Source organism: Thermobia domestica, chromosome 1 (genome assembly GCF_964235325.1).
Source record: "Thermobia domestica chromosome 1, izTheDome1.hap1.1, whole genome shotgun sequence".
NCBI classification, from domain to species: domain Eukaryota; kingdom Metazoa; phylum Arthropoda; class Insecta; order Zygentoma; family Lepismatidae; genus Thermobia; species Thermobia domestica.
The window spans coordinates 30,894,614-30,919,102 of NC_137454.1; the positions used below are offsets into that span (position 1 = coordinate 30,894,614).

Genomic DNA, 24,489 nt, shown 5'->3' on the forward strand with positions numbered 1-24,489 from the left:
CCTTTAAAAAAATAAAAGGAGAAAAAAACTCAGTTACAATGAACAGCATACCTTTCAGAGATTAGTAATAAGGGGCGTATGCCCATGATACACCATATGTGTCGTGGAGTGTCAAAGGGTTAATTAATTTCAAACGCAACTTGTGTATATTTCTCACAGAAATAAAATCTGAAACATTTTTTTCGTTTTGTTTTTGAAAGTACTGTAGTTTAAATTTCTGAAAGCACTTTATATTATTAATGAAAGGGATGCCATTTTACTATTTTTTTCTGCAGCAATAAGTTACTATTTTATCTTGTTATTATTTCAAAATACAACCTTTATTAATATTATGAATAGCACTAGGTGTATGAAATGATGATTTCAGGGGTGCCATGGGGGAATCCCCCCCGGAGCATTTCTCGTATCATACTTACTAGCTGGGTTATCAGTATTATCGAAGTACTACTTTCATCCTTAGTTTATTACAAGATTCTCCCGAGGAAATGTTCATTGGGTGTGTGTATGTGTATAATGAGGACACTACTGTAGACCCTCATCTTTACCAAGTTTAGTACTTCTTTAATAATGCATTATTATACTTCACGATTGTGTTAATTTGAATTATAGACGTAGATTGGCTAGGGAACTGAGTACTTGACCATACGCACCGTGAGTTCATAGAAAGCATGTATTTCGTTGACACATGTTCTGACATCTGTTGGTAGCGTTGAATATTACTTCGTAAATTGTTACTACAGAGTACGAGAGATGGCAGCATGTGCGCATGTTTACGTCGAATCTCAGAAATGGTTACAGCTTCATTCTACAGATGGCGGAGTAGTGTTCATTATGCAGGTAGAAAGAAAAATGTATTATCGCTGCAGCGCAGTGTTCGTAGTTCGAGGAAAATTTCCCTACTCGAGGGAAATTTCGTACGTAAATTTAGCAAAATGGAATTTTTGGATGAAACGCGAAAATCCAGGGAAAATCTTACGATGCCTAATTGATCAATATAAATACTTAAATTGTTCTTTGTTCTTCAGAAATAAACCAAGACAATAGCAATATTTTGTGCGTGTGTGTTCCAAAGTAGCATAATTTGCACCGACTGTTGACTGAGAATATTTGTGTGTATTCTTTTGAAAAAAAAAAAGTAAAGCAAAAGTTAACAAAAATAGCAACATAAAGCAATTGAACAAAACAAATATGGTTGCCACTTCCTTTAATATAGCTAAATTAATCTTATTACATTACTTCTGTCATAGCAATTGGACACTCAACAAACTAGGAGAAATTTGATAAGAAAAGGGAAAATTTTGTGTCAGTCAAGGGAAATTATCTTAGCCAAACCTACGAACACTGCTACAGCGAAATAAAATGTTTCTTTTATTTCAATCCGAAGAGTGACCGTTCGAATTCTCTGCTTGTATAAAACATACAATGACTATATAATAGTTACTAACCATGGTTAAATTTCTAATATAGGGTGAATACTTTTTTTCGGATTGATAAACTAACCAACCTTATGCCCTATGGAACCCAAAGGTTCGCATTCACAAAAGTTCTGCATTGACTTCTGTTTTTGGCCAACTGATCCAGTTTCTACTCTGTATTCCTGTTTCTGTGGGACCCATTTTAATATCCTCCCAAGCAGACACGTAGCCAGGATTTCGTAATAGGAGGGTCCGTGACGAAACATTGTGGTCATCACACAAGGGGCTCGAACATTCTAAACTATTCCATTGGCAACATATATTGCTTTGTTTAACCAGGATTTCGTAATGGGGGGGGGTGACGACATGAAATACTGTGGTTACACACCAGGTGCTCGATCCATTTAAACTATTTTACTGTCAACATACCCATGTTCGTTTGTTAGTACAATAAAATGAGGATATGCTAGTAAGTATTTTAATAACAAAATATGAAATCTCGAGTAAAAGAATATATTTTAAAAAGTATTGAAGAAGATATAGTTTTCCAAGGTCAATCGAACTCGGTTCTTTTTGTCTTCTCTCTTGTTCTTTTTCTTATCTTCGTCAAGGATAGCAACGAGATCTCTTTCGGTAGTAAAGACATCCTATAAAATAGATTAGTGTCGCCCCGAATTTGAAAATTTCTTTAACAAGTGTAACTGGAATCTATGTTGCCAGGTTCATATTATTGGTGATTGTGGGCATTTCTTAAGTTCTACCTGAGAGTCTATCTGATCGAACGGATTTTTCGATCGTCATTTGTAGTCCATAGGATTGGCATGGAGCTAGATGGAATTCGGAATGCTCCATTACAGTAATATCAATTTTTAATTTGACTTCCTGTCCGTTTTCTCCACACAGAGCTCCTCATAGGAAAGAGTAACCAAACGCTTGCTGTGGTTCTATATTTTTAACGCTGATTCTTCTTTTTCTTATTCCTTTTTGTTTCATTTTTTTATTTCTTGTTTCGAAGAGGAGGTTCTGTACCCCCCCGGACCCACCCTTTGGTCACGTGCCTGTCCCAAGTAATATTTATATAATTTGGGTTAATTTTGAATAAGCAAGGAACACTTAACTATGCGCTACATGAAGAAGAATTCAGGGAAATCACATCATTAAAATGCCAGTTAATTTAAAGAAAGAAGAATACTTCCTTATATAAAACAATATGTCAAAAAAAAATAGCGTAGGACATTTTTAAAGTCGCTACTTTTCTGAAGAATATATTAAGAGACCGCTTAATTGGTTATTATGGGGTTTAATGGGAACGTCAATAGAATTTCGGTTCCCCCCCTCTTGGATTGCTTGTGGTTGCTTCACTAGAAGTAAGTTATATATATATATATATATATATATATATATATATATATATATATATATATATATATATATATATATATATATATATATATATGCAAACTGTTATCTATTTGATTATAAAATTAACTTGATTTTCCACCTTTTTTTTACAGAGAGATTAAACTGCAATCAGGCCAATGGTTCTACGATCAACTGCATCAACGTTTCAATGGATTTGGAAGTGTAAAATCCTCTTCCGGCTCTTCACGGAAACAAAGTAAGTCATATGTTCTTACTTTTTTTTTACATCAATAAACTCTTATACCTATATTAAAGCATGAAATCATTGGGACACACCATTGCGAAGAACAAGTGATTTCAGATGGTCCTTCTTCCCCGGATTGAGAGTCTTGAAGAAACTACTAATAATACTGAAGTGCATTACAATCCTAAGACGCATATCTTAAGGTGACTTTAAAGCAACACTATTAACAAATAGATGGCAGCACTTTACCCTACCTTTCCAATATATTTTCAGAGCTCCCTCCTGACTAAGCGGTTGGCGTACGCGCCTTTGGCCTGGCGTTCGACTCTCGACGGGAGCTCATATGGTTCGGATCCTACGCTAAACTGTATATCCACGTCTCATATAGCCTCGCTGCTGTAAAGGACGCTAAATTCTTTGGCGTGGCGTTTGATTTCCGGCGGGAGCTGATATGGTTAGGATCACACTTTAAGCTGTAGGTCCACGTCCCATACAGCTTCGCTGCTGAAAGGGGCGCTAAATTATTATTATTATTTAGAAATCAGAAAAAAATATCCAATATATTTTGAGACAATATTCAAAATTATTCATTGAAATTCAAGAGATTACTGTCGAAACTTTGTCCAGAAGCAAATTGAATCATTAATTAGGAAATAATCGGTGCGCTTTATTTGATATTTTTTGTTTGTTTTCTATGTCGAGAAAGTTTCATTAGTGGAAGCATGTTTCTGAAGAGTAAAATTAATTGATCACAATGATGAATAAAACAAAATAATTAAAAACTGTACAGCTTATTCCCTGATTATTGATTCAACTTGTTCTTCGGCGAAGTTTGAATATTGGATTTTCTCGAATTGGATCAAATAATTTTGAATATTCTTGCTCCATACAAAATACATTGAACGTGCTGTCATCTATTGACTGGCGTACAACATCATTGACTAGGATTTCTCGAGGTACTTCTGTTTTCTCCCACATTCACATTCCACTAATTCTTCCATCATCATTCATTTGCCTTATTCATCAGTTTACGTTAGCCTACACGACATAATCGTGGGACGTTAACTGAAAGATTTTATTTTTGTCATCTATTGACGATAGTCAAGCTTTTACATTCACAGCTTAAACAATGCCTTTGATTTTTTATTCACTGTACGCGTAGATAGTCCCTAATGCTGATCTTATACGAGGGATGTTCCGAAACAAAATTTCATGAAATGAAAACTTTGAATTTTACGTCCCAGGTTAGGCTAAAAGAGACGGTGATGATGAGTAATGCATGAAATAGTGGAATGAAGAAAGTGGGAGAAAACCCTGAGGAAACCCACGCACACGGTGTTTGTGCACTACAAAGTTCACTTGGCGAGGTCCGGGATCGAACCCGGGACCGCAAGCACCAGAGGTGAACGCTCTACCACTGAGCCACCTCGGCCCTTTCATTTGTTTTGAACGAGAAGGTGGTATACCAGGTGAAACAAAGAATGGTCATAAGAAACCACACCCGTTGCTGGTTCAACGACAGAAGGAGCGTCCGTGCCCGAGGTTATTCGAGTGCAAATATCACGATAGGAAACAGACGTTTGCTGACAACGTGGTCGCCAATGGAAGTGGGTGCTGTTATCTGGTATGAATGGACACGTGGGACTAATGTATTCTTCACCCATGAACGTCTACAGACTGTGTATGGTTAAAAAAAAAAAAGTCCATATGAAAAAATGGAGAAACTTACTTTCAGAATGTCCCTCTGTAGGCCTTCCGCAATATATACAGAGTGGTAGGAAACTCCACCGAAAAACTTTTGGAGGCGGTTCCTTCTACGAAATGAAAGAAAAAAGTTTTAATAAACATGGGTCGAAAAACGTCTCCTTTCAGAGTTATGTACTACCGAAAATTCGAAATATCACGTTTCAAAACATCCTGGTTTAGAAACTATAGGGCCTATTCCAAGCGGTATACGCTCTATCTAAATATCGATGTTTCAGAATTCACCGGTACCAGCGAAACGAACGCACCATTATGTATCCCTATACTTCAATTTCCTTCTTACAGTTCCTTTCACCTATAACGTAGGATGGTAAAACATGGATATTTAGATAGAACACATGCTAGTTCTTGGGTAATTCCTTAAACGGGTTGGGACAGGTCCTAAGTTTCTAAGTGAGGGAGTTTTGAAAAATGATTTTTCGAATTTTCAATGGATCATAACTCTGAAAGGAGGCATTTTTCGGCCCATGTTTATTAGAAGTTTTTTCTTTCATTTCGTATAAGGAACCGCCTCCCAAAGTTTTTCCGTGGAGTTACCTGCCACCCTGTATAAAGACATTAAAGGAGATGCAGTGGCTGACCTGATTATCGAAATCCAGCCAGGAAAAAAACATTTAATTATATTATTCTGCATAAACAATGAAAAGGATATGTTTTGACGCTTTGTGATTGTGACAACACATCACACCTTATATATTATGTTAAAGTTTCTGTGAGGAATTAATGGTGTCAATTGCTTGTCAAAATTTAGAAAACGTTTAACAAATTAAAACAATGTAAATCTTACATGATTTATATTCTCATAATTTTGCACCTTCTTTAAAAATAAAATACGAAATTATGAACAAGGTAGCCGTCATGTAAGTGTTTACCCTTACACGATAGCTATATTTTCATTTTTTTTTTTTTAAGTCCAGTTTCATTCTCATCCGAAAATGGGCGAGCCACAGAAAATAACACCGTTTCTGGACCTATGAGCATTCATTTATTGATAGTATCATCGGGAGACGGGTATAAGGATTTATTTATTTATTTAGTAACATATTTATTTGGTTGGGTATACAGAAGGTATGTAATATACAATACATGATGAAATGAAATGCAGGTAACTGAACACAAAGATGTATAATGTTATAGTGCTGCTAAAATGTCTTGAGCCGTGGCAAAAATGCGAACTAAAGTTCACATCCTCCCACACCCACACGTTGAGCCAATAAGGGTTCAGCTGTTGCTAAGCGAGAGAGTCTTAGAGAAAGGGAGTGGAATTCCTTCTGCCGATAGCAGCGCTAAAACGGAAGACTAGGTGTCAAGTCAATGTGGTATATCTATACTTGTGACGATGGTGTTGTTAATCTTCTGCTCTGGGGACTTTCATTTGTATGGGTTAAATAAAATATGCAAACGAATCAAAAGTATCCAAAGGAAAATGGAAGTTGTCCAAGTTTTCTACTATTTACATTGTTTTACTGATTTGGTGCCAAAACACCCTCTTATAAAAATGTATCTTATTCGTTAAACGATAATCGTAAATTTGTAGGTTTTTTTTTTTTTTTTTTTTTTTTTTTGACAATGCGGAACTAGTAAGTTTACAATAAGATTACGAGGCACACAAACCCTGAGGTAAACACGAGAAAACTGTAAGTATAAAATATGAAAACAAAAACTCAAATTATTGATTGATTGTCGATAGATGGAAACACTAGTCAAAACGTGAAATAACGGAAATTGTTTCATTATTCACAACCAAAGGGAAGTTAAACTAATATACTTTTTTTTATTTTTTTTTTTCAATAATAATTACTGCGTATGTTCCTTGTTAACGGCTCACTTCCTGTCATTCAGTTTTCCCTTTGGGAATGTTGTTTTTTTAAAATTGCTTGCGTTTTTAAAGCGCACAGGAGACAGAGTGGTCAAACAGGAAAAAGAATCTAAATCTGTTTATAATATCCTGTTAATTATTATTTTTTGTAAAAACAAATAAATAGAAACACCACATTAAATATACGTATTGTAAGAGGATTCTGTCATCCTGGAAGCTGAAAAATGTGTTTTAAAATGTTTTGTTGCACTAATTATTATCAGAAAATTAATGAGGTGTTAGAGAACGCAGAACAATAATATTTATTGTGAAAAGCAAAAAGAACAAAATCTAATTTAATTCACACTTCAAGAAAAGAAAATCAAAACACATGGTGTCCGGATAATTGCTGGTTGATACGGTAACCCTAATTACTGTGTAACATTTGTAATGTATAATTATAAAGAAATAAGGAGTTACTGTGTTTATTTTGCTAGAAATAGAGAGAAAAGAAATAGAACTATCGTCCAAAAATGGATTTGGCGAGAGAATGAAAGTGGTTTAGTTGCAAGGCAAGTTATATGCCTCCTGTAAGTAAATCAAGTTATTCAATCAACTTCCTTCAGAGCGAGCAGTGGACATATTTGCCGATCTCAAACGTTCCCCTAGCCAGCTATTTTAAGTTGGTCAGAAGGAAGCAGCTGAGATTAAATCTACATTAATTCATGGGGGTAAAATGGAACAAAACGAGGCCCTGCGGGACTCCTAACCCCTTTCGCTCGCTACCGCTCGCTCAGCTGTGTTTCGTAATATAAGTGTATCATTTTTTTTTTTTTTTAGTATTATTTTCATCTTATTTTAATGAAAACAGTCTTAGGAAAATTAAAAAAAACAACTTAAAAACACTTTCCTTGGCCCGGGTTTAAACCCACGCCAAAAGCGACTTTCATTACTAGCCCCCAAGGGCGCCGATTTCTCTGTAAATTTGGGGGGCCTATTCAGCAGAAGGTGTATATATATGAGGATTTTAAGACAAATTGCATTCAAATTATGCCAAATATTATATATTCATATATACAATAGGGGGCCCACATGAACTTTGGGGAGGCCCGGGCCCCCCGACCCGCCCCCCCAAGGATCGGCGCCCTTGCTAGCCACTTCACTAGTGCGTTCGGCTATGAGAGGCGACTGCATTTGGCGTTTGCTTTCTGCTATACGTATTTCATGACTCTTGATGTCATATCTTTAAGGAATCTTAAGTTTTACGTCCTACGTTTATGCCGGCGAAAACCCCGGGAAACCTACGCACACGGTGTTTGTCTATCACAAAGTTCACTTGGCGCGAGCTTGGATCGAACCAAGGACCCCACGTACTAGAGGTGAACCCTCTACCTCTGAGCCACCCCGGCCCCATGATGTCATATCTGTATTGGCCAATAAGATCAGAGGTTAGCTGAAACGTTTGGCATCCGCAAAATACAAGCAGTGCCAGCTTTTGAGCAGTGTTGCTAGATCTAAAAGTAGCAAATTGGGCGATATTTTAAGTGTCCTCACTACCAAAATTCCAAATTGGGCGACTCGCTACTTTTGGGGCTACTTTTAATTATCTGCAGGCTATAACTTAAGAATGCGCTACTTATATATATATATATATATATATATATATATATATATATATATATATATATATATATATATATATTAATATGTTTAATATGTTACTAATAATATGATACTAATTATGTTACTGAATGTAGCAACAATAAACTGTCACGTTAAGTAGTCAGAATTTTAATAAAATGACAAGTGTCATATATTTGTGGTATTTATTAAAACCGTCACCATAAATGTAAACGATACAAACAATATTTACAATATCATGATGTGAAATATAAGTAGTACGATGGTAGGGTCTATCAAGGAGAAATCCCTGATACTCTCGTGTGTTTATAATGTCTTGTAGTCCTCCCCTCACGACATTTATGTCATGTAAAATTTCATCAGCGCAAAGCTCATACTCACAAACACAGGCCTTCCATCACCGCTGTCAGTCCTGGGTGGTTCCTCTGGACGCAGAATAATTGTACCATACCACACTCTTAGCAGGTGTAGGTCGAATGATCATAATTTTTAAAAATGCCTGGTTTTATAGTATCACAAAACTGTTTTTAGCAAGGCACTGTTTATGCTGGAAAATATGTTTTTTCAATTTAAAATAGACACCTTGAAAGATTTTAACTTATATGTTTTTACACCATCACCTTGAATAAGCTTGATATTATCACTTTGAAGCCACTGAAAAATCCGTTTGCGTAGGACGTTGTTTTTCGTGGTTGTATCGTTTTGTTAATCTTGATCTTAAATAGAATATTTACAAGGAGAAATCACGAAGTAGAAATCACGAAGTATATGAGTGTTTAATAATTTTAAACTTTTCATCGTTTATTGGTTTTGGGAATATAATAATCCCCCTTTTAATAAAGAACAATGGTCAACTGTTCATGAGAACCAGTGACATGGAATCCCTTAAAATTTTTCATCGTTTAAGACCTTTATAACCATGAGGCTGGTGCACAAAAGAAAGAAAAAAAAACACTAGAGGAAGGAGGCACTAGTAAACACACACACAAGAAAAAAAAATCACTAAAACTGCTAGGTCCGTGTAGATGTCGAGCGTGATCCCAATAGTGTATCCGGGAAGGCTGGAACTTGGGAAATCCTGATCGTGGTGGTGCAGCACGTCGAGAGTCAAAGGCTATCTCCTGGAAGTCTGCTATCTGGAAGGCGTGATCCTTGAGCCAAAATGGACAGCATCTTGTGGTCTGGAAGTCGAGAGGTCCATCATCCAGAAAAGGAAAGTGCGACTTGGTAGGCATCATCCATGGAAACGGGTAGCAAGATGATGGGTAGCCCAGGTGCGTTTGTGAAAATAGGCCGGATGCGGAAAAGAAATTACATGACAGGAGGCACTGAATTACTTGTTAAAGACCATTGTGAAAACTTTTTTTTTGTTTTTTTTTTAAAAAAGGACTAAAAGAAAGAAAAGAGGGAGAAGAGATAATTAGGAAGAAGTGTAATGCTATTGCAAATGTAACGTACAAGGAACAAAAGGGATAACGTAAAAATACGTATAATGGCGAACTGTAATGAAGAAGGCACCTGATCAATCTTTAGGGAGATGCGGATATTCCGGGGTGTGTGAAAAGGCGAGACCCTTATGTTTATTTTTATTTAATTTTTTGTTATTATTACGATCATGTTTACTATTACTGTGTGTGGTGTGGACGGAAGTATGGTCGTGGATAGCGAAAGATTCCGTTATAGTAGAAGAAGTATAGAAATGAAGAGTGAATTTTGCCATTAAGTAGGACAAAATATATATATATATATCAGTGAGACGTAGTTTATTCCTGGCCAAGGTACCGTAAGTTGACCTGGAAGACAAATGATTCGGGAGAAACTGCGTGAAGTTGCCAGTTATGAGCAAAAGGAGCTTGTATACGGGTGGTGAGAAAAAAATGAAGACGCGAGTGGCAATGATAATTAATGTGTACCGTCCCGCGAATGTGTGGTGGGGGTTTTGTCTTTTATTATCATCATAATGAGAGGATTTGTTAAGATATGTGGAACGAGGAATGAAAATGGCGGAGGACAGAGTACGAGGTAAGTACCAAAAAAATTGTGTATGGATGAGAGAAAGCATTTCGTCCTAGCGACCTTAGTGATATCATGTGGGGTCGGACCAGCCGTTCCCAAAAAAGGACGCAAGAAGGAAATGAGATGGAGAGTCTTTCCTTGCGCGCCTAGGAAAGAAAATGACGAGAATAATGAATGATGCCGGTATATTGCTTATGGGGAGAAGGAAAAGCGTAGAGTTTGTTATGAGCGTAAGTAGGAGTCGTTGCACGGGAGAAATGATGTGTGTACAGCGGGTTGCCTAAAACAGGAGACGAAGCATATGCAATAATAATGAACTGCCGGAAGAAAAAAAAATTCCGCACGGGAGAAATATTGCCTGTAATGTGTGTTGCCTACCTGTATCTGTAATTATGGCATAACGAGAGACAAAGTCGGAAGTTTTGCCAGTGTGGTACTACAGAAAGGGATCATGTTTCACTAGGAACGTTAAATTAGATAATCAAAACATAACGTGAAATGTAATTGGTAGTTGGGTTTTGAAGTAATGTGTGGTCGGATCCTATTTAGAGGTATTGAGAAAGCGCTTGTACTTATACTCAAATTCGGGGTCTGGGTTTGTAGGTGGGATGTACAGTTTCAAACGGGTCTTAGCAATGACCGTTGGCTTCCCATCAATATCTAGAAGATACTCATCAGCCGAGACATTCGAAATCACTTTGTAGGGTCCCTTATAAAGACGGGATAATGGCTTACAAGTGTTAGGTTTTGTTGAGGTATCTAAGACCATAACTAAACTGTCAGGGAAGAACTGTGTTGGATTTTTGACCTTCTCAATGCGCTTCTTCAGATCAGTGAAAACTTGGTGTTTTCGAAATTCAACGAGGTCCCTCATTTCTTTGAGTGCAAGTAGGCGATCATTAGTATTCAAAGTTTCTTGTTGAACATGTAGCAAATTGTCTAATGGTAAGGTGGGATGAACGCCATAGAGGAGAAAATGAGGAGAGAGACCAATGGAAGTTAAGGGTGATTTATTCAGAGCCGCAGTGGCATGCGCAAGGAAGCGAGGCCAAAATTTCTGGTTGTCTTGGCACAGAAATTTGAGACTCGTTTGCAAGGAGCCTAATCTTTGTTCGACTGTGCCTAGAGAACGATGTTGATAGGGTAGGCCGTACTTAACTGTTATGTTAAGAGACTTGAGAAAGTTTAACGATACGGTAGACCGGTGTGAACTCTGAAGATCTAAGTAGATTGTGCGAGGAGTATTATATGGAAGAATGATATGGTTTGTGATGAAATTGATGAAGTTGTCGCTGTTTGGAGTTGTTATGGGATGAGTAATGGTGAATCCAGTACAGTGGTCCGTAGCTGCATAAAAGTATTGGAAACCTTCGGGATCGCTGGGTATTAGCTTGCCTGCTAGGTCCAAAGAAAAGGTTTCAAATAGGCCTGACTGAGGAAAACGCTGAATTGTGGGGTTATTAGGCATGTAATTGCGTTTAAAGATGGCGCAGCCTTTACATGATTTAAGTTTCTGAGCTAGCCATGATTTTAGGCGCGGAAAGAAATACTTGTATCGCAACATCCAATACATCTTGGTAAAACCTATGTGAGTCATTGAGTCATGATACTCATCGAATAAAGCTGGTTTAAGACTATCGGGTACGCAGAGCAGTAATCGAGAGTTAGGTACTCGGTACAGTTTTTTGTAAAGTATGCCTTTCTGAATAACGTATTGTTTGTTGAGACGTTGGAATGAAGGATCTGTCTCGTCTCGTTTGTTAAGAGTCTCGATAATTTTGGAGAAGAATTTATCTTCACCCTGTAGGCGAGATAGATCCAAGTTGTTATCGATAGTTAGAAGTACAGAATCAGGCACAACTTCATTGTCCATGTCTATCGTGTCTTGCGTAAGAGGAGCAGGATGCCTACTAAGATAATCAGCTATGGGGTTCTGATGGCTTTTTGCATGTTTGATTGTAAAGTCAAATGTATTAATGTAGTTTAACCATCTCAAAATTTTTGGGGATGGAACAATTGTTTTCCGAACGGCAAGAAGAGAAATATTGTCAGTAACTAGGGTGAAATGGTGGCCTAACAAATATTTTTCTAATTTCCGAAGAGAAAAGTACACTGCATATAATTCTTGATGGAAGATGGGAAGGGGGGAAACGGTTTTGGGATGTCTGGAAGAGACATAGCAAACAGGTTGCACAACGTTAGTAGTGAGATCTTTCTGTAATAACACCGCCCCGACGCCTACTGATGCGGCGTCTGTCATGAGAATGTGGTGTGTATTGCGGGTTGAATATAGAGCAAGTACGGGGGGTGAGGTTAGAAGTTTCTGCATTGTTTCAAACGCTTGAACGCGCTCAGGAGTCCAGATGAGCTTTTTAGGATTGTTTGACAGAGCCTGATAAAGGGGTGCAAGAATGATGGAAAAATTTTTGAAAAAACGTCGGAAAAAATTTGCACTGGCTAACCAGCTTTTGAGGCTTTTGAGAGTGGCCGGTCTGGGTGCCTGAGCTAAAGCTGAAATCTTATCAGGGTCAGGTTGTAGAGTGTGATTGTCAATAATATGGCCTAAACATTTAATTCTTTTTGATCCGAAAACTGATTTTTTAATGTTAAAGAGCAGAGAATGTTTGGCGGCTTGCTGAAAGAAGGCACGAAGCACAATCATCATCTGATCGAATGAATCTGCGTGGACATACATGTCGTCAACGAATGATGTAATATTGTTGGGGAAGATGTCCCTATAAATGGTTTGAAGAGCTTGTTGAAGTAAAATGGAGGCATTTTTGAAACCCTGAGGAACAGATGTCAACTGAAGGTGATTGAAAGGGAGAGAAAGACCCTTAATGGAGAACGCAGTGGCCGGTCTGTCCTTGGGATCTAAGTCTAATTGATAGAAACTGGAGTGTAAATCAAAGGAGTTGAACCAAACTGAGTCAGAAAGAGACTCTAGAACGTCCTGTATATCTTCTAAAGGAGAAGCTATTGTTCTGGAACGGGAGTTAAGGCCCCTGAGATCAAAAACGGCCCTTAGCTCTGTTTTGGAATTTGGTTTTAAAACAAATAATATGTTATTTCTATACTGAGAATCTGATTGTTCAAACACTCCTTGATTAATGAGGCGCAGGACGAGTTCTCTTGCTCGCGGTCTAAGTCTGTGTGGAATGACGAATTGGGGGGACTGAAAGGGAACGTCTGATTCTAAGTCTAACGTGGCCGAAAATGTGGGTATTTTTGTAAAATCATTGTCGTGCCATTGAAAAAGAAAAGCATATTCAGAAAGTAGCGCCTTCATTTGAGCAGTTTGATGTTCGTTCATGTCAGGAGAAAAGTGAAATTTGTTAATGTCAATGAGATGACCGATTTCTTTAAGGCGTTGTGCTTTGTGTCGTGAAGCGTCCTCGTCCGTGGGAAAATGAACCTGTCTAATGGTGTAAGCGTTAGTGTTTTGTTCCGGTGGTGAAAATATGAAACCAATAACAATGGGAGCATTGGCCTTTATAATCTGGGGACGAGACGAGACGTTTGCAAGTGGCAAAACAAGGTTATCTATGGAAACAACGGTATGCGTCATATAGCAGTTACTTAAGTTTCGTAAGATAGGAGTATGTAGCCGGAAGGATGTATTTGGAAAGTGACCGTTAACCTTGAGAGGAACTGCTTTAGCTGAACGGGGTGGTATGACAAGTCTCCTACGTGCTTGAAAAACAATGTGAGGAGTGGGATGTTTTTTGAAAAAGTGAAATGTGTTTGTATTAACGCTGTGTATTGCATTATCGGCTGGAGGCATGCGACCTAGATGACGTAATGATAGGATGCCTTTGTCAAAATCAAGGGTTGCTTGATGGTCTTGAAGAAATTTACTGGAAAGGATAGCAGGAAAGTTTTTGAAAGGAACCAAACGAAAAAGTACAGAGTATTGATGACCATTAAAATTCAAGTTGAGGATGGTAGCACGGGAGAGATGTACCGGAGATGATGAAAGACCATTTAGAACCGTGTGAAGTTTAAAAGTACGAACCGAAGGGTCGAGTTGGTCGGCTGGAAAGAGGCTGACTTCAGCACCAGAGTCAAGGCAAAAGAAAACATCCTTGGTCATGCAACGGGCTTTTACGTAAGGTAATTTGCCTTTGAAATGCAACGGTAATTGGAGGTAATCTGAGGAAGAGGGAGGGGAAGAAGGGGATGAGGGAGAATTAAGCGCGAGGAGACTGGTGTGCTCTCGCGCTAATTTTGGGCGTTTTTTGGTTTATTGGTACGAGAGTTTGTGGAGACAGGGGAAGGGGAAGGGAGGGAGGGTAGGTGGGTAGGGGTAGGATATTGAAAAAAGGGATGATAGAATGGATATGGGGGAATGGGTATGGTTGGCTGTTGTGTAGTATAGACGTTTTGGGGTTGGGAAGAATGCTTAGTGTTAAAACGCTTATTGTTCTTGCCTTTACGAGAGCCGTTATTGTAATCATTTCGTGGAGTGTTACGGGTTGGGGGAGACTGAGGGACAGTTTGACAATGAGATGAGGCGGTACATTGACAACAATGAGATGGGTGTGTGGAGCAATGAGTACACGAGTTAGAAGAAGAAGAGGTTGGATTGGTGGAATGAGAATGTTGGAGACAGGAGGACGGCGGATGGGGTGAGAGGGACTGTGGAAAGGGAAGGGATTTATGGTTAGGAGAGAGGGTGTTGTGATTGTGTGGACTAGGAGAACGAGAACGGGTAGGAGCGAAATGAACAGAGGTAGGTTGAGAATTTGAAAGGGTGTTGAGATGAAGCTGTAACTGTGAAACTTGATGAGTTAGTTCTTGAATGGCGCTAGAAGTTGGGACATCTGAAGTTTGGCGTGAAAAGGAAGAGTCGGTTTCTCGCTTTTGGGCCATGAGCTGAGTGCGTTCTAAGGTTGTAACCTCATCAATAAATGTGGGATAGTCAGATATGGTGCGAGTGCCAAACCAACGTATGTTCTCGGGTGTCATACTCGACACGCATTCTAAAAGAAACTCCTGAAAATCTAATTGCGTGTATGCCTGATCTGCCAGAAATTTCTTTGCGAAAACGTAATGAGAAAGTGGTTCATTAGGGAGTTGAACTCGAGCCCTATACTGATGAATGCGAGATCGTGGAACCTGTTCGTCGCCAAATTGTTTTAGGAATTTTTGTTGGACGGTTGACCAGGGAAGGGTAGACAGATTTTGGGTGGAGAACCAATGTTGAGCGGGTCCAGAAAGGGACTTTTCGAAAATCTTTATGCATTTTGAGTCATCCCAGTTATTGACCAGTGCGATCTTCAAAAAATTTTGTAAAAATAAATCCGCGCTTTGTTCCTTGGACGCACTGTATATATCGGGAATGATGGAAGAAATGCCTGCCATATTGTTGGAATTTTGAACTTGAGGTGTGTTTAAGGGAATGAAAGAAGCCTGACTGCGAGTCGTGGGCATGACAAGAGAATGTGAGAAATGAAATGACCACAATGGAGTTAACAAAGCAAAAAAGTGCCTTATATGTGTGAAAAGAGGAACACAAACACTAAGAACCACACGAGAGAGATTCCTCTGGGGGAGCCATAATCTGTTTAATATGTTACTAATAATATGATACTAATTATGTTACTGAATGTAGCAACAATAAACTGTCACGTTAAGTAGTCAGAATTTTAATAAAATGACAAGCGTCATATATTTGTGGTATTTATTAAAACCGTCACCATAAATGTAAACGATACAAACAATATTTACAATATCATGATGTGAAATATAAGTAGTACGATGGTAGGGTCTATCAAGGAGAAATCCCTGATACTCTCGTGTGTTTATAATGTCTTGTAGTCCTCCCCTCACGACATTTATGTCATGTAAAAGTTCATCAGCGCAAAGCTCATACTCACAAACACAGGCCTTCCATCACCGCTGTCAGTCCTGGGTGGTTCCTCTGGACGCAGAATAATTGTACCATACCACACTCTTAGCAGGTGTAGGTCGAATGATCATAATTTTTAAAAATGCCTGGTTTTATAGTATCACAAAACTGTTTTTAGCAAGGCACTGTTTATGCTGGAAAATATGTTTTTTCAATTTAAAATAGACACCTTGAAAGATTTTAACTTATATGTTTTTACACCATCACCTTGAATAAGCTTGATATTATCACTTTGAAGCCACTGAAAAATCCGTTTGCGTAGGACGTTGTTTTTCGTGGTTGTATCGTTTTGTTAATCTTGATCTTAAATAGAATATTTACAAGGAGAAATCACGAAGTAGAAATCACGAAGTATATGAGTGTTTAATAATTTTAAACTTTTCATCGTTTATTGGTTTTGGGAATATATATATATATATATATATATATATATATATATATATAAATCACAAATTATTAGTTTTATATAATACAATAAAAGTTCGTTTATTGAGTATTCCATTTACAATGAACAATAGTTTTATTAAAACTAACATGTTCGATACTAAAGCCTGTGACAAACATCTTGGCATTTCAGCTAAACGAATAAAACGCAAGCTCTGACGCGATGTTGCCGAGTGCTAAGGGGTGTGGCTATGGCTAAGCAGTCGAACTACAGCGCGATCAGGTGGCAGAGAATAGACGTGGATGTGTACAAAATAAACGTAGCAATACCGCTGGACTCTCATTTGCTAGCAGCATTTAAAATGAACTTGGAGCGCCGCCTTCAAATGCCAAGATGTTTGTCACGTCGTTTAGTTCAATTCTTGTTTTAGAACTTTCTAATCTTCAGATTTGGCAACATTAAACTTTTGATAGGTTTGTGCTGTTACAATACTATTGACTCTGTTGCTGTCTCAGTTAATGCCTGAGTTTAATAGTTAGGCGGAGCTGTGTTGTCCATATTGACATAATGCGTAATTGGAGTTACAATAAATCTTCGAAAATTCAGGGTTCCCAGATAAAGAATGTAGCAAATGCATTAAAGAAATGACGAATAACAGTGAATAAACGTACTGTAAACATTGTAAAGTGTATTTCAGCCCATAAAACTGACTTAAGCAAACAGGTCTAGGTCAAAACCCCCACACTCAAGAAATGTCAAAACGCCCACACAAACGGTCATAACCCCCACACAAATGGACAAATCTCCCAAATACACGAACGGTCATAACCCCCACAGCCAAAACCCCCACACTCAAGAAATGTCAAAACGCCCACAAAGTCGGTCAAAACTCCCACACAAATGGACAAAACAGCCACATGCAGAAATTGTCACAACTGCCACACAAATTGTCAAAACCCCCACACAATCGGACAAATCCCCCACACTCTGAAATGATCGTGATTGCACGTCTTTGTTGCGGCTCTTTATGACGCCCACTTTAGTGTTTCTGTGATTAGAAAACAGTGCAAGAAGAATAGTTGCAACATCAGTTTAAGTGGAATAAAAAATGTTATTAAAAATTACAAGGGCAAGACATAAAACCAGGATCATTTCAGAGTGTGGGAGATTTGTCCGATTGTGTGGGGATTTTGTCCATTTGTGTGGCAGTTGTGACAATTTCTGCATGTGGGACTTTTGTCCATTTGTGTGGGGGGTTTGTCCATGTGGGGATTGTGACCGTTGCTATGTGTGGCTGTTTTGTCCATTTGTGTGGGAGTTATGGCCGTTGGAGGTTATGACCGATTACCAGTGTGGGGGTTATGACCGTTCGTGTATTTGGGAGATTTGTCCATTTGTGTGGGGGTTATGACCGATCGTGTGGGCGTTTTGACATTTCTTGAGTGTGGGGGTTTTGGCTGTGGGGGTTATGACCGTTCGTGTATTTGGGAGATTTGTCCATTTGTGTGGGGGTTATGACCGTTTGTGTGGGGGTTTTGACATTTCTTGAGTGTGGGTGTTTTGGCTATGGGGGTTTTGACCGGTTCCCAAGCAACATGTATCCTTGAAAATCAGAAAAGTCGCCCATTTTATACTATCACTGTCTGTCCAGTTCATTGCGCATTGCAGTTGTACTGCAGCTGACGTAATATGGAGTTTGACCTAACACACCAGTACTAACACTCCGAAAGTGCGGTCGCTGCCTGACCATTACCAACCCCGACATCTAATGTCTGATACCTGACATTTTTAATGTTTGGGCTACAAATAGTTCAAATTTGCTTCTTCTATAGAACAACTTCGCTACTTTTTAATCTTCTAATCTGACAGTACTGTGTTTGAAGGAAATCACATAGATAAAAATTAATCTTTTATCGCTTCAACCAAAAGAAATACAGTATATTTACCTAATGTTCTAATGCTTGTGTACGAGAAGTTCCTTCCCGTGTTTCCTTCTCTTAGTTTAAAGCGTTAAAAAATATTTTTTTTAGTTATGTGACTTCCCTCAAGACCCGCTACTAAGAGCATGACAACAACTGCTTGAGGCAGTGAGGTTTTATATATGTATATATATAAAAGTGTACAAGCAGAATTTCCGTAATATGGAGGCTGATTTACACCGAGGGTAACATCGTTAATAATATTTCTAATAAAATGTTTTACATTTTTTCAAAAGCGCTAATAACAATTTTTCTATTACCAAATGCCTGTAACATTTGCTATCAATATTGTTACCTTTTTTTCTGTAACGTTATTAACAGTGTTAATAACAAGAATTTTGTGATCGCTTTAGAACCGGTCCGGATCAAAGGATGGTGTTAACATTTTATTTTTGGCTGGCTTGGATTGCTGGTATTCCAATAGAAAAACTGGAAATATTCTTCCCAAATGTATGGGCATTTGACACATGTGCAAGACGTATAAAATAATGAAATTAGAAGTTAATTACGGTACGAGGAGGATTCTAAATTCTCTCTTTCGGTTTTTCAAATTTGTATATACACATGTTTTTTTTTTTTTTTTTCACACTGCAATAATAGAACTAAGCAAACACATAGCCTAGGACACGTAGTATTTTTCGAAATACTTTTTGTGTATATACGTAAACCTGATATCCTGGTATGGGTATCCAAATAGCCTTTTAAAGATAAAGATTTCTTGGTAAATTTTCCTCATGATTTTATAGATTGTACTACACTAAACTGTACTGTGTAAACTGTTTTGTAGATAACACTAGTTAACAAAGGTTTTGTTACATAAAAGGAAATACCTGTTCTTAAAGGAACTTTTTGCGCTGAATTCGAATATGCACTCGGTTTTTCTCCATCACGTACGATTTTCCCGTAACAGAGGGATTTTCGGGAAAATCCCTCAAAAATTTCCCTTTTCGTTTATTTTACACCCCAAGATCTTGTCCCCTTGCATATACTAACATAGAAATTATACCCAAGTATACTTTGATTCATATTTTAAAAACCCTCCAAGTTTCGTAATAATCGCTTTATTCTTTCTAGAGAAATGAATATGTTTGTATGCATACTGTGTGTACTGTTTATTGCACCTTATAGTAATGCTTTCAGATCTCTTAAGTTGAGGTAAAACGTTTTGCTTTATTACCACAAACACATATATAAAATATATACAATATAATTTACAAGTGTGACAATTTACAATAAACAATAATACAAATGTACCAAAAGGTCATGAAAAGACAATCAAAACTATCACAATATATGAAACTTCCATTGGGTTACAAAAACGTACACTACTTCCTTCTTTTGTAAGAAATGTTGCATTCTCTAACAAGACCCCAACAATAGTCCCCCATCATTGAAGGATCCCATCGTCCCTGGTACCTTTTCTCCATTGCCATTATATCTTGGTGGAATCTTTCCCTCTGTTCGTCGCTGAGAGCACCTAGGTTAGCAGGAAAGAAGCTGAGGTGGGAGTGCAAAAAGTGGATTTTTAAAGACATCCTACAACCCAACTCTTTGTATTTCTGTATCATGTCCTGTACGATTTCTGTGTAACTCTCAGCTTTGTTATTGCCCAGAAAGTTGCGCACAACACACTTAAATGCTGTCCAGGCAGCTAGCTCAGCACTGTTTAACTTGCTGTCAAAGCTATCAAAAAACATTAATTTCCTAATTTGGAGACCAATAAACACTCCCGCTGAAATCTTAGCATCACTCAGGTTAGGAAACTTATCTCGCAAATACTCGAAACCTTCACCAGATGTGTCCATGGCTTTGACAAAGTTTTTCATAAGTCCTAACTTGATATGAAGTGGCGGTAGTAATATCTTATTAGGATCTACCAAAGGAGCGTATTTGACGTTGCATTCTCCAGGTACGTAATTCACTCTAGGTTCCCATTCCTTCACTTCATAATGTTTGTCATCAGCTCGGCTATCCCATGGTCCTTGTAATTTATAAGATTTAGCAAAGTTGACATGGTGTCATAGGATTCCTTAATCTTCACTGAGTGCGCAAGTGGTATAGAAGGTTTTTTATTTCCATTATGTAAAAGGACAGCTTTAAGGCTGACCTTTGACGCGTCGATAAATAACCTCCATTCTTCTGGAACGTAAGGAATTCCTAGCTCCGCCATCAACCCATTTATATCCGTACATACGCACACATTATCTTGCATTGAGAAATAGCTTGAAAATTGAACATGCCTTTTCCTGTACACTGATATGTTCGTTTCTGCATCCAATAAGTTCCACTGCTGGAGCCTTGATCCCAGAAGTTCCGCCTCTTGTTTTGTCAGGTGCAAATCACGGACTAGGTCATTAAGTTCACATTGCCGGATGAAATGTGGCTCGCGAACACAGTCAGGGATGAACGTTGGATCCTTGGATGTACATGTTGATGTCAATGGTTCATCAAGGTCATGATCATCATCAGAGTCTTTTGGCCATATCTCTTCCCAGTTGGTACGGGGCTCGGGAAGTGGAAGTTCATCCCCGTGCGGAATAGGTCTAATTGCGGATTTAACGTTGGGATAACTTATTGTGTATCTGTTTTTTTTTTTTTTTTTAGAATGTCCCTTAACTGCTGTGAGACAAAAATAACAATCAACCAGATGGTTGGTGGGTTCTCTCCACACCATTGGTACAGCAAATTTCATGAACCTCCGTTTCCCTTTGGCCCATGCAAGTAAAGTGACGCAGCACGACGCACAAATTATGTTGGGTGCCCAAGTTTTGTCCTGATCTCCCACACGACATCCGAAATATATATAATATGCTAGTTTCACCGATGGCGTAATGGATCTACACTGTCCTTTAACTACAAACTGACCACATACATAACAAAAACTATTTGGTGAGTTAAGAGCCGGCGGGACTCAAGTGACCTTGACAAATCGAAGATATCAGCCTTCCTCACAGTGCAAAGTGTTTCCTTATTTTGGCAACAGATTTGGTTGTTGCTGAAATGCCGTCAAAGCAAATGGCACCCCTCCTTTTCCTTCGTTTTCCCCTGCATGTGGTCAAAGTTGGACAGCGCAGGAGGGGGGTGGTTACGGCTGTAAATGGGACAGAAGTGTGAAATCCCTTTCTTTTGGCTAGGAGAGAAACAGAACTGAAGAAAAAAATAAATAAGAGGAACCAACATGATATCAGCCGTCAGCTCCGTGTCTAGAGAGCCACTCAAGTATCTACAACAGTTACAAACATACCATAGAGAACTAAAGCACTTGTCGCCTGTCTCTTTCTCAAAAGATTCTACCTATTGTAAATAACAGAATAGTGCGAGAAGAGTCTGATATAAAATGAAAAAAACATGCCAATATTAAAAAAACACACACGTGAGAGTCGATAAAACTATTCTAATTTATTTAGGGCCTTCGTGGTTTAAAAAAAAAAAAAAACTTGCAATTGAAAGGCAGAAAACCCAGGCAAAGATCTGAAATGTATTGACAATATGACTCTTTTCTAGTGGAATCCATTTTCTTATTTTCTTTTCAAAATATGACCACCAGATTTACCCTCTCTCTTCACATTCGAATGGTCCTGGGTTCGATACCAGTGGATGACCATCCTGAGTTTTTCCTATTACAACAGGAAAGGGCTGCAATATTACATTCAGCCTTGGGAACCGGCTTAGAAGGACAGGAGGAAGCATATGCCCTGCTTGATTGTTTTTTATTTGGCAAAATAGACCACTTCATCAACAATAGAATTAAAACATGTGCCATCTTCTTCAGGAAGGTACACTCATGTCCAAAATTATTGTCGCATGTCTAATAAAATGTTGTTGTAGGAATATAATTTGATAACGAATTCGCCCGGTATTTCTTATAATGTTAGTATGTGTATAATCGGCAGAGACATGTATGTGGCAAATTTCATGTCAAAAGAGCAGAAAATAAGAACAATAAAACGAAAATAAAACTTTCTTCTCCATTTAGCAAGATTTTGTTTTACTCATTCTAGTTTTCATATTTGTAATTCTTTTCCTATGAAATTTACCACAAATATACATTCCCCGATTATACACATAGTATCAGTATTAAAAGTACCCTGCAAAATCATTATCAAATTATATTCTTACAATAAAACAGTTACAGATATGCAACAATCATTTTGGACATGAGTGTACAAGGACATAACAGGTGTTTGTTTCAAACATTGAATAAGTGTTCGTATAAATTGAACTTGTTTCCTGACGTCATAGAACTAAGAACTGTTGCGGAGCGACGTAAGTCCGGTGACAATACAATATTCCATTGTTACTTTCATACTTTGCAATATATCTATTTATTTTAAAAGCAAATTTTAATATGTTTTTATTTTCAACTTCTTTATCCTAAAATAAATACTAGGAACCAGCCCTGGTTTCCCTGGTTGCATACCACTTTAGGATTTGGAAAATGTGTCCAAGGAATAAAAAATTGATAAAACACCTTTTAAAGACATTCTTTTGTTAATCAATTCGCACTAAAAAGTTAAAAATAATTTTGTTTATGCAAGACTAAATAAAAAGAATAGGGCGCGTCATTTTAAGAATTTATAAAGTAACTCTAAGCCTATATTAGAGCGCATTCCATTTTTTAATTTTTTTAGTCATGCATAAACAAAATTGTTTACTTTTAAGTGCGATTTGATTAATGAAAGACTGTCTTTAAAATGTTTATTATTATCTTTTTTATTATTGTTAATGTTTGAATCCTTGGCATAGGGTGCTTATTTTGGTAAGGTACCATCTGGTGCGTTTCTATACTACTAGGGTACCAGTATATTAAAATTTAGTTTCCTATGCGTTACTACATACATTAAACAGCACTTAAAAAAAAAAAGAATTACTACCGAATATAGAGTGTTTCTCCGCTAATAAGAGGGAGACAGATTGAGGGTACCAAACACCCCTACCGTTGATTGAGAAATATTTAGGTGTTGACATCTACAACAAGATCTGTAACATGAGGAGCAACATCTACATTTGAATTTGAATGTTTTATGGGCTTTAGACAATTGATTCAGACCGGGCTACATGGGGGACAGAATGTTGGAAGCAAGTAGGGCCTAGTCCAGTCTTTAGTTTGAATGCCTGGAATGAGTAAGCGTGTTTGCACACGATACCGACAAAATCGGAGGAAGCCCCGACAATATCGTTGCCGGTGATGAACGAAGTAAGCGACACACATAATACGTTCTACACTATGTTCCTAAAAGTCTTCTCCATATATGAAAACAAATAAAATTAATAATAATCGGGAAAATTATTTTTTAAAACAAGGACTACAACAATTGTTCTGAAGAGGTGTGGAGAAGGTACAAAACTTAGAAAAAATAGGCCTATGCCTAATCATGTTTAGATCAGTGCCGTTTTAAATAGATGTCGTAAACATATTATTTTCGTTTCGATGGGAATTGATGCTGCGGTACATTGTAAACTATATTAGTTTTATTTTTTGTTGAAACAATGTTACATATTGTGTGTATGTATATTATTTTGGTTTTCATGCAATTAACACTAATGTCATAGTAGATAGATTAATTGATAAGATAAGAATTAGTAATTTTGTTTTACATTGTTCCATACATACACTGGCGCAAATCCCGGGGAGATGAATGGGACACGTCCCCTACAATCTTAGAACTGGGGGGGGACAGTCGCCCCCCAATAATCCGATTTGAAATGTGTTTTTTTGGGGGAAAAATTTGATTATTTGTGTCCGGTCGCCAGAAAGGAAAGTGAGATGGAATTAATGTCCACTCAGAATAAGCCTCAAATCTGTACACCTCCCAATGTTGAAGACAACTCTGCTCCCCTGATTCTCCACAGCATTGTTTTTGAATACAGAAATATTTTGAACATTGCTATATATATATATATATATATATATATATATATATATATATATATATATATATATATATATATATATATAGTATGGGAACGAACT

The 24,489-nt window shown here is 37.7% G+C and overlaps 1 protein-coding gene across 12 annotated transcripts in view; it reads left to right on the top strand.

Annotated features, from left to right (window-relative positions):
• LOC145684179 (uncharacterized) overlaps nucleotides 1–24,489 on the top strand; it is a 692,246-nt gene that overhangs the window by 383,765 nt on the left and 283,992 nt on the right. For all 12 annotated transcript variants that reach the window (XR_014131255.1, XM_081756189.1, XM_081756245.1 and 9 more), the window contains one exon: nucleotides 2,930–3,033. Coding sequence is in view for 11 of the 12 variants with exons in the window: in XM_081756189.1 (XP_081612315.1) it covers nucleotides 2,930–3,033 (104 nt within the window). In the remaining variant the exon portion in view is untranslated. The remainder of the gene's footprint in view (nucleotides 1–2,929; nucleotides 3,034–24,489) is intronic.